The sequence below is a fragment of the Scleropages formosus genome, chromosome 2 (assembly GCF_900964775.1).
Source record: "Scleropages formosus chromosome 2, fSclFor1.1, whole genome shotgun sequence".
Lineage (NCBI taxonomy): Eukaryota > Metazoa > Chordata > Actinopteri > Osteoglossiformes > Osteoglossidae > Scleropages > Scleropages formosus.
Genome location: NC_041807.1, coordinates 7,213,705 through 7,224,945, shown reverse-complemented (window position 1 = coordinate 7,224,945; position 11,241 = coordinate 7,213,705). Strand labels below are relative to the sequence as shown.

The following is an 11,241-nucleotide window of genomic DNA, read 5'->3' as shown; positions in this document are numbered from 1 at the left end:
AATTGAGCACTGCTCGTATCAGTGTCACAGTGTACTGACTGTCACACATTGAATGTAGTGAAACTGTACTTAAGTAGAAAAACATATTGGAGAGCAGCAGAGAATGACCATTAACCACTTATAACCACCACCGCAGGGAGACCGGACTAATGAAGGCACTGCTTAGTGGAATGAGCGAGAAAGTTCTGTTAGAGAACAATTCACCTTTGCCACCATCATTGGATCCCGCACCATTAAAATCTATGCTAACACTGATAATTTTTCCAAATGTGAATATAAAAATATACAAATGTCATTCTTCAGTGAAAATATTGAACAAATACTAACCTAAAAAGGTTTAATTTTTTCCCCCACACAAAGCTGCCAGTGGCTAGCTGCAATTTGTTAATGCAGAATTCATGTTCACTGCTGTCAGTTGATGTTTTCTGTACCATGTCAAACTATTATTTTGCAGGCCAAATGTTATTCAAGGATACAGAAACATAGTAAAATTCTTATACAGTTGACTGACTGCAGAGGACTGGAAGGTCTAGTGCTGCCAGTCTCACAGCAGTACAGATCACGGGGGATGTCACATTGTGGTGCTACAGAAACATTGTGCAAAAATATTAAATTCTGGTTGGGAAGGAGTTAAGACACAAAGTGCATGGTCAGTTCCTTGCAATATTGATCATGGTACACCCACTGTTAGGAGGACTAGAAGCAGGATTCCCCAGCTGATCACATGGTGTACCCAGGAGGCCTTGAGATGAAAAGAGGGAAAGGAGACAGGTGCCAGGACTACTCCACATCAGATGCATCATTGTCAGATAGGTGGTAATTGCTCCCCTTTACCCTGACGTATTCAATGTGACGGTGCTCGTCCCAGTCGGACATGCCACACGTGCACAGCTGGCCCTCGAACAGCAGCTCGATCTCCTCCAGCCTGCGACCCTTGGTCTCGGGCAGGCAGCCATAGATGAAGAGGAAGCCAACCAGAGCCAGGCCTGAGTACATGAAGAATGCACCTGGAGGAGGAGCATGCACAAGACAGGCATGATCAGGCAAAAATATATGATGTGGGAGAAGTGGTGCTTCAGCCTTTTACCTACAGCAAGGCAAGTAAAGTGTGTGCAGCAAAGTATAAACTGAAATGACACATCTCTTGTGTTTATATACACATGCACATCAAAACCCTGAAAGGATTAGTATACTTGCAACTTCATCATTATATATTCATTTGGCTGGCCAAAATGATTTACAATGTTAGTAAGTCAGTCCCATAGGAACAGCAGCATTACAAAGGTGCTATGGTGTATTGGGAACATGGCCATGTAAGGAATTATGGCGATCACATGATTTCGATCGGCGAGGTGAAGTGTGTACCGTAATAGGTGAGATATTGAGCAACGTGGAGGAAAGTCAGGGAGACAAGGACGTTGAAGGCCCAGTTGATGCCCGCTGAACAGGCATTTCCTGTGCTCCTCGCCCACAGGGGATAGATCTCGGAGTTGACTGTCCAGGGCATGGGGCCCATTCCTGCCAAAACATTGACACTGGAACAACAAAGACCGCAGGACCACACTGAGTAGACAGCACATGCGGGACTGTTCCTCTCACCAGGGGCAAAGAAGGCCAGGTACAGGATGAGGCCAAGCAAGACCATCCAGGAGTAGGATGTGGGGCAGTAGTTATAGGCCCAGTAGAGCCCATCGCTTGTTTCCGTCATGTTGGAACACCTGTGCAGACCCACAGGACATGCAGATGAGTGTGATGCACTTGCCTACACTGAAACATGTAGGCTGAGCTCCTCAGAAGACACCTGTTCCACAACAAACGCTGATTTAAAACTAGGCGGACAACATATGCTGTGTTAGAAGCAACCTGCGAGTACCCGTGTTTGTGAGATAAAAGTGGACCACAGAAAAGAACAACTAGAGATTCAGTCTTCCTTTACAGCGTCTTGAGTGTCCAGCCCTTTGAGGTCAATGCAGTCATTCTGCACAGAGCTGCAGTGACCAGGAGAAGTGCTAACGGTGCAGAGTACAAGTTTCATCGTGACCTGCCAGCGTTTGCTGACGTGGAAACAATGAGGTACGAGGCAGTGACAAGACACAGCGTCACCAAACACAGACATCAAATGCCCGTGACATAGAGGACACAGGTGAACGGAAGTTGGGTGTGAGGGTGTGGATTTACGCAGAGAAAATACATTGACAGCGATTTGTCACCCAGCTGACACTTCTCTCCAAGGTGAGTCAGAACGCTAAACTTCTTACTGTGATCTCTCCATTTCTATGGCTGCGTTATTTTTACTGTAAAGATACCGTGATCAGGAGCACTACAGCAGAAAGTGGCAAGTGAACCCCCCAGTTAAAAGGCAGAGGCTCTAACCACTGCACAACTTGCTGTCCCCCCATCAGAAGCATAAAATGAGCAATAAATGTGAAAAGGGAGACAGAAGACTAAGGCTACACAGAACGACAGAACTGAGAAAGGAGCTGAAGTAGGTCATGTACCCAGATGTCCTCACCTGCCCCAAGCTGCTTCCTCGGTGGATGCTGGATTGACAGGGATGCAGGAGGAGGCGAACACGGCCGTGCTGTTCTCACGGTAACAGAAGCCGCAGGTTGGATCCAGCATGCAGGGCTCACACAGTCTGGGGAGAGAAGATGCATGTCCTACATGAGTCTCCATATCCACACACGTTTCTTTCTCCAGTTATTACAAGTTCCTTTAGATCCTGCAGTGTAGCAGCACCTCAGATGCAGTGGTGTGTGTGTGTGTGTGTGCGTGCATGGGCAAGTGCAGTAACACTCAGTGGTAAGTATCACGCCATAGACATGAAGGTCCTTCGATAGCCTTTTTAAATTGCATCTGACAGTTCTTCTGTCCTTGGTCAATTCCAGCAGCAGATTATAATATGTTTGCTAGTTAGTAAACAAATCACAGTTAAGAAGAGGTGCAAAGCCAAACATCGAGTGGTCAGTTCTGGGGAGTGGATCTGAGGGCCACAGTGGCTTTGCGTCTTCTCCACCTCTCAGCCCTATGCCAGCCGAGCTACATGGGTGCACGAGGACCCTGTCGGGAGGCGGCCTCTCACGGAGCCTTACAGCTGCTGTAAACAGTGCTGGTGCTCGTATAGGTCTATGATACTCATGTTTCTGCAACAAACCCATTTATGAACATTTGTTCAGAATGAGTGGCTATGCTGCAGAATTGGTTTTAGACTGATTTACTCAGATATACAGCAGGGTGGTCTTATTGTATCAGCTCAGGATAAGTACTTTGCTCAATGGTACTCAATCGAGAGGGGATTGGAACTAGGAACCTTCTGACTGCCCCAGGTAAATGTGCTGAAAACCACTTGGTGTGAACATGGCACTGTACTTGAAGCCTGTCACCGAGAGACCTTGTCGACACAAGCAGAGTGCGCTTCTTACTCGTAACGCATGCAGCTGGAGTTCGACACGGATGGGTTGGCCGGGTGGACTGTGACAGGCGGTGAGCTCTGTGCCGACAGCAGGAAGCCGGTGGCCAACACTGCCAGACTCAGACAGGTTCCTAAGGGACAAGGGCAGCCATACTGCTATATACTAACACATATTATACATACTAATATATTCTCAAAGGATGTCCAGACATCCCAGAATTCCTCTGAATTACCATATAGTTGAAATGTTAATTTTTTTACTGGAAGAAAATTAAACAATGTCATCACATATTTACAGAGAGATTTCGGGCACAGAATATAACAGTACATTTGTTTACTGATGCTTATTTTTCAAAGCCACTTGTTTGTACACTAGGCCATTTGCAAATTTGTACCCATTTATACAGCAGGTTATTTTTTACTGTATTAGTTCATAGTAAATGCCTTTCTCAAGTGTGCGATAACATGAGGTAGGGTCTGAACCACCATCTGAACCCCAGCTGCCCGCACGGTATTGATGAGGTAATAACTGAACTTGTCCTTACCGATCATGCTGCCCATAGTGAGCTTCCTGCGGCCAACTCTCTCCACCAGCCACACACCCAGCAGGGTAAACAGGAAGTTGGTGAAGGCAGTTACTGCTGCCAGCCAGATGGCCAGCTTGTCATCCCGCACTCCTGACATCTGCAGGATGGTGGCGCTGTAATACCTACGTGGACATAAAAATAAGAACACCAACATCATGTCTGACAGCAAAGTGTCTTGGGGGGACCGCCTGCTGCACAACGCCCTTCAGACCCCTCAATATGAAGTGCGACCACATGGAGCGGACACCACTGCAACTGCACGAGACGGAGACAAAAAGGACCACTGTACTCTGGAAAGGTCTCTGTGTCTCTCAAGTTTGGATAGATTTGTTCCTTTGTCTTCTGTTACAGCACTCAGTAATTGTCAAAACAGATTTGATTATCATAGTTGTATAATATCAATGTAACTCATGGTGCAAGAAAGGAGGAACTCGAGAGCAATAATAGAGGCCTTTTTGGAGGAACATGTGCTGCCAGGTCAACCTGACACTGGGAGTTCAGGTGTTGCATTAGAAGAGGCTAGTCCTCTGCTGGTTGTGAAGGCAGCCATCAGTTCAGCTAAGCTTCACAGCATAAATCCAATTACCCCCATCGAGTGGACTCTGTTCATGAGTTTGATTCGGACATGGCAATAAAGCTAAAAGAGCTGGAATTAGCCATTAAGCAGAAAGAGCAAGAGGGACAGCTCTTACGGCTTTGTGCATTGGAGCTTCAAGCTGCCAAAGAGTCTCGTTCTAATACTGCATCAAGCATTCAAGATACCACCACCGCCGTATCTGGGTTCTAAATAAGCTAACATTGCCTTGGTTCCCCGATTTAGAGAATCTGAAGTAGATTCATATTTCATAGCATTTAAACGGGTTGCTGCAACATTGTGCTGGCCAAAGATGTGGGTTTTGCTTTGCTACTGCAGTGCAAATTAGTGGAGAAAGCCCAAGAAGTATGTTCTTCATTGTCTGTAGAACAAAGTCTTGACTACAAGGCAGTAAAAGCTTCAGTCCTCCAAGCATATGAGCTGGTACCAGAAGCATATAGGCAAGAGTCTGGGTCACAAGAAAACGCTGGACATCAAACTTTTGTTGAATATGCTTGTGGAAAGACTGTCCTTTCTGACAAATGGTGTCATGCTTCTAAGATGACATTTGAGCAACTTAGAGCTTTTTTTAGAGGATTTTAAAAACGGTCTGCCTAAAAGTATTGTAGTTTATTTCAATGAGCAGAAGCTAACATCTTTGTCGGATGGACTGCTGCAGTACTAACAGATAAGTTTGTTTTGACTCAAGATTGTTCTTAGTTCTTGTTCTGGCAGGGACTCTCACTCTAAGTAAAAGACATGCTGTTTCTAAAGAAAAGAGGGTAAGTTCTAAAACATGTTTCAGGATGAATAAAAGTGATGTACCTACATCCTGGTCTGGTAATGGGTCACCTTCCCCTTCACAACATAAATGCCTTTGTTTTCCTCGTCAGCCTGATCATTTAATTGCTAATTGTGATGTGTGGAACAAAAAGAAACATAAACCAAACAGTGTAACATTCATGAAGACTGTAAACCTGATTCTACTGACCCAAGTCAGTGTAAATCTGCTTAAGCTTTTCATTTTAACGGGTCATGTGTCAGTGTCTGGGGAAACAAATCGTTATGTACCTGTTTCTATCTTGCAAGGTACAGATGCTGCACAGTCATTTATTTGTGATGATTTGAGCCACAAAATGTTTGTTCATTGAAGTCTAGTACATGTTGTAGTGTGTGGAATTGAACTCAGCCCTGTGAGAATTCCACTACAAAATGTTTATCTGACCTCTTATTCAGTGTCTGGTCATGTTTGTCTGGCTGTTCGATCACAGCTACCCATTGAAGGGATGGACTTGATACTTTGATGAAATGATGTGGCGGGAGGTAGTTTTTCCTCTACCAGAGGTTGTGGATGAGTCAGTGGAGGCAGATCCTGATCTGTTAAAGCATGAATTTCCCCAAAGTATTTCCTGCCTGTATGTTGACATGGGCACAGCAGCAAGAATTGAGATGTAATAGACCTCTCCAAATTGCATGATCCTGGAGACATGTCCATTGCACCACTGAACAGTGATTGTCAATACTTCACAATTTTGTTCTGTGAATGAGGCTATCAATACTGACAATGCTTTATCCGTTCCATATTCATCCTCGAGGTTCAATTTCTTCTAAAGACATATCCAAAGCCTTGATTAAGTTTTGTTCAAACTTTAGTCTTCCCAAAACTATACAAACAGACCTAGGCATAAACTTTGTCTTGAAGTTATTTTCCTAGGTCTTACAACAGCTGTCAATTAGTAAATTTTATCCAGAGTCACAAGGAGCTACGAGAAACTTTGGAAGTTTCAGTCAGTCATTGAACTCTCGTCTTCATACCTTTTGTCTTGAATAAGGAAAAGAATGGGATGAGGGGTTGCCTTGGGTGCAATTTGCCTTACGTGAAGTAGTTCAAGAATCCTTCGGAACAGTTCCTGGCAGAGTCCAAACCTCAGTGCAATATTTTGGACTATGTGACTAAGTTCTGTGAGCGCTTACAAAAGGCCTGCGATGCTGCAAGGGCTTCACTATCTGCTGCACAAGGGACAAAGATCTGTTTTGATAAGAAAGCTGTTTAGAGATTTTAAGCCCTAAGACAAAGTTCTGGTCTTACTACCATCGCCTGTGTCATCTCTACGCACAAAGTTCTCCTATCCGTACATAGTGAAAAAGAGCGTGACAGATTGGTGTGTCAGCCTGCTGTTGTAGCTGCTAGATTGCATAATTCTGAAATGCTACAGTGTTTTGACTCTTGTGTAAACCATCTTAATAAAAACCAATATAAAGACATAAACATGATTAATAAATACCCAAACTTGTTCACTGATGTGTCACAACACACAAATGTGTTAAAACATGACATTGATGTTTCAAATACTCCACCAATTTGACAGAACTTGGAGTCAGCCCTGAAAAGTAAAAACTAATGCAGCAAGAAGTGCAATACTTGCTTGAAAATGGTTTAGCTGTTCCCAGTAGTAGTCCGTATAATTCTCCCCGTATACGAGTACCTAAGCCTGATGGTGCCGTTAGATTCCGCACAGACTATAGAAAGGTAAATGCTGTCAGTCCTAGAATCTTTTCTTATGCCACGTATAGAAGATTGCATCGACAATGTTCGCTCAGCTAAGTATGTGACCAAGAGAGCATCTGAGATTTCTGTATTTACATTTATTCATTTAGCAGATGCTTTTTTCCAAAGCGACGTACATCTCAGCAAAAGTACAATTTATACATTACATTAAGAGAAGACGACATAGCTGCAGACATGAAAGTCTCAAGCAAACCTAGTTTGTTCCCTACCACTTGCTGCACCGAGGTTCATCATTCAAGTAGGGGCATAAGACATAGGATAGACAAATCCCAATACCCTCCCACCAATTTTTTTTTCCTAATATTATAAGATACACAAATGAGCAAGTACAATGCCAGAGTAATGGCTGAATAAAGGTTGTATCTGGGGATGCTTACAGAGTTACAATGCATGAACAGTTACACCATAAATGAGCTGGAGAGATCTTGGGCAAAGTGGATCTGGAAAAGGTGGGTTTTCAGACCCTTCTTGAAAATAGACAGAGTTTCCGCAGTTCTGAGTGACAGGGGAAGGTCATTCCACCACAACGGACCCAGAATCAAGAACCTCTAAGCTTTGCCTTTCGTGCGCGGGACCACCAAGCGAGCAGAAGTAGACGAGCAAAGGGGCCTGGCTGGGGTGTACCGATTGATTAAGTCTTGTAAATAGCTGGGAGCAGTTTAACATCAGACACTGCCATGCAGTACTCCAAATGCTCCTTATACCTTCCAAAGGTTAATGAGTTATGTTTTCATGCTTTAAAGTGATTGGCCAGCAGAAATGGAAGATGACTGAAAAGTCACATAGCCACTGGCCCAGAGAGAGGGCGGCTACCCCAGAAAGATTTTGTTCTTGCTGTTGTTGAAGTGCTAAGGTTGACCTGTCTAGCTGGGAATGAGAACTTGTACATACTGTTTGTGCTTAGGAAGTGTAATGTCTGTATGAATGGTGGTAAGGGCCTCAACTGTGTATTTTGTGTAACTATGTAAATAGTGCATTGTAAACCAGCAACTGCTGGAAGAGGGTAAGTCTTTTCTTTAGCTGTGAGTCAAGTTAGAAGCTTTGTTTTATTTTACTCATTGTGCATTGTATTCATGTTCGAGGATCACCGCTGCAGTTTGTGATGCCTGTAACTTTGTTTTGGTACTGCTACGTATATCCCAACATGTATTCTTACTGTGTGGTTGTGCTCATAGACAAAAGTATTGTCTTTGTGTTTTGTGCAGTCGTTAATTGTATTTATTTAATTTGTGGTTTGTCAGAGTGTGCGGAAACCTAAACCATGTCCCATACTGTAGTCTGGGTGTCATTCAGGTGCTTCAATTAATTGTGCCGCCCTATTTGTTCTGTGTAGCAGCAGCCTCAAGGTGCAAAGACTCAGGGTGCAAAGACAAGGGAGCCTAACCACAGTAGTCCACCGCAGGAGGCCTCCGCCACCACACAAGCTCTGGCGTCAACATCGTATTCCGCAAGGGATTACACGTCAAACATTAAAGTTGTTGATGGCAACCGAACTGTGCGACATCACCGTCATTACAGACTCAGATGCTCCCGCTGCTAAAGTAACCTGGTTTATCCATGTCTATCAAGGCCTCCATCCTGTTTCAACCTCTCAATGGGACTCTGGAACTGCCAGTCTGTTGGAAGGAAAGCTGACTTCATCCTGGCCTGTCTCTCTCAGTGGATCTCCTGTCCCTGACAGAAACCTGGATTACCCCACATAATACAGCCACACCCACAGCCCTGTCCACAAACTACTCATTCTCTCACACCCCTTGTCCCTCTGGCAGAGGTGGAGGCACAGGGCTGCTCATCTCTCCCCCGTGGGAATATTCAATCCTCCCTTTCCACCTGCATAACCTGTCCTTCTTCGAATTGCATGTTGTCTCTATCACTTCCCCGATCATACTCGTCATGGTTCTCCATCGCCCTCCTGGCCACTTCCTTGACCTTGTCTTCTCCCATAATTGTGGCTGCCTTGTCCTCTGTTACTCTACTGCATGTCTCTGATCAATTTCTTCTTCCAGCACTGCATCACTACTAATCTCTCTCCTTCTGCGTCCATTGTCACCTTCCGCCGTAACCTAAAATCTCTCGCCCTCCTGCCTGGCCTCTGTCACACTGTCCGCTCGCCTTTCCGCTGCACAATTCTCAGATCTATCAATAGACAATGCTAAAAACATCTTCCTCTCTAGACTCTCTGTCCACTAACTTCCAGACTGGCACACCCCAGTTCTACCCAATGGCTAACTAATACACTACGTGCCAACAGGATCAAACTCTGGGCTGCAGAGCGACGATGGTGAAAATCCAAGACTCTCACAGACCTGAATGTCTACAAGGATCTCTTAGGAACTTTCCACTCTGCTGTCTCTTCAGCTAAAACCACATTCTTCCACAACAATACAGTCTGCAATTAAACCAGACCCTTCACCACCTTCTTATCCATACTCTGTCCTCTGCTGCTGCCTCCTCCTCCAACTTCTCTCATTGCTGATGACTTTGCTTTATTTTTCAGTGATAAAGTCAGCGCAATAACGGACAAGTTCTCGGCATATGCCTGCCTTGATCATGCTGGACTTCCCTGCAAAGTCATGCTCTCCAAATTCAAGCCCCTATCAGAAACGGAAATTTCCAACCTCCTGCTGTCACACAGAGCCACCACCTGCTCCCTCAATACAATCCCATCGACACTCATACAGACCATCCTCCCACAACTCTCACTATCTTCAAGATCAACTCCTTGCTCTCCTTTGGCTGCTTCCCATCTACTTTTAAGACTGCCCTCATTTCAGCTCTGTTAAAGAAACGCTCTGGATCCTGACTCAGTCCAAAACGACAAAACAGAAGGCAGGGCGACATACTTGGTCCACGAGATTGAGAACAAGCACAGCTGCTACTTGGGTTCCAAGTCTCTGAAACACTGCACATGAGTGCGTGTCCTCGGGAGTGTTACAAAGCAAGCATAGTAAAAGCAGATGCTATAGAGCCTCAGTTGCTACGGACACCGCGGAGGGTCGTGTGCTGGAGCACTCAGCCTAACAAAAAGCTCAATACCTACATGACAGTGTTGATCCCGGAGAGCTGCTGGAACATCTGCAGTCCACAGCCGAGAAGGAGCGCCCGCCGGGTTGGGGGGTAAGTCAGCATGCGCCACATCACTGGACCACCTGGGGGGGCACAGAAGCACAGTTGCTGTCCGTCACTGAGAGGAGTGAGGAGCGATACCGGAACCCTCACGACAGCTCCACACAGGAGCTCCTGATGCTATTTTCTCGGTCCCTCGGCCACACGGAGTTCTGCAACAGCACACAGAGCTCCTCACCAGATGTCCCCCAGACGTTCACCAGTGCCTCTCTACATTAATGGGAGTTCTTCAGCAAAACGGAATGGAACATTTTAATGCAAAATGAAGACCCCAAACAATTATCCTATGAATATTTCTAGTGATCAAGAGGAGAACAAGGCTCATTGTTGATGAATACTCACGAACACATGCCTGCGGTGAACAGAGTACCATACTGTACTGTCACTTAAGGCCCCCTTGACTAATGCAGGGCTGAACATCCGTCTAAAAGACACTAAGGTGCTGCGGACACTGACCTCAACTCTACTGGTGCACTCAACTGTGTGTACAGTCCACATTGATTTTTACTGCGTAAAAACAACAGAGAACGGAGGGGAGACTGGTAAACACTGGTTCCGCACATTGCCGCTATAGATCTCTGGTTTTTTCAACACAGCGTAACACTGCCTGCATATATAATGTGTATGGACTGAACATCTTCTGTCTCCTCTGTATATAATGTGTTCATAATGCCTGCTGTCAATGTAAATAATGCATATTGACTGTGCACATAAATTTGTACTGAGGCTCCTTCCTTCCTTACAGGCGGTAACCATAAACAAAGACCACCTATGCATGCAAAGTATTACCTGTGATGTCATTTCAGCCATGGTCTCTGGACACCTCAGTGACAGCTGCTAGTACAAAGACACCGCCAGCAAACACCGTCACCACTCATGGGACAGGCATTTATTCATGGCATCAAGGAGGAGGAAAAAAAGGGTCCCGACACACAAAGTGATGATACATACATAAAACTCACTGCTGTGAACA

General features: G+C 45.1%; 1 protein-coding gene across 5 annotated transcripts in view; it reads right to left on the bottom strand.

Moving 5' to 3' along the window:
* Positions 1 to 281: 281 nt before the first annotated feature.
* Positions 282 to 11,241, bottom strand: part of LOC108927225 (proton myo-inositol cotransporter-like) — a 28,421-nt gene continuing 17,461 nt past the window's right edge. For all 5 annotated transcript variants that reach the window (XM_029248700.1, XM_029248699.1, XM_029248695.1 and 2 more), the window contains 7 exons: positions 10,183 to 10,291; positions 3,958 to 4,121; positions 3,423 to 3,543; positions 2,513 to 2,638; positions 1,600 to 1,718; positions 1,366 to 1,518; positions 282 to 1,007 (listed from right to left, as the gene is read on the bottom strand). In XM_029248700.1, coding sequence (XP_029104533.1) covers positions 781 to 1,007; positions 1,366 to 1,518; positions 1,600 to 1,718; positions 2,513 to 2,638; positions 3,423 to 3,543; positions 3,958 to 4,121; positions 10,183 to 10,291 — 1,019 coding nt within the window. In that variant the 3' untranslated portion in view covers positions 282 to 780. The remainder of the gene's footprint in view (positions 1,008 to 1,365; positions 1,519 to 1,599; positions 1,719 to 2,512; positions 2,639 to 3,422; positions 3,544 to 3,957; positions 4,122 to 10,182; positions 10,292 to 11,241) is intronic.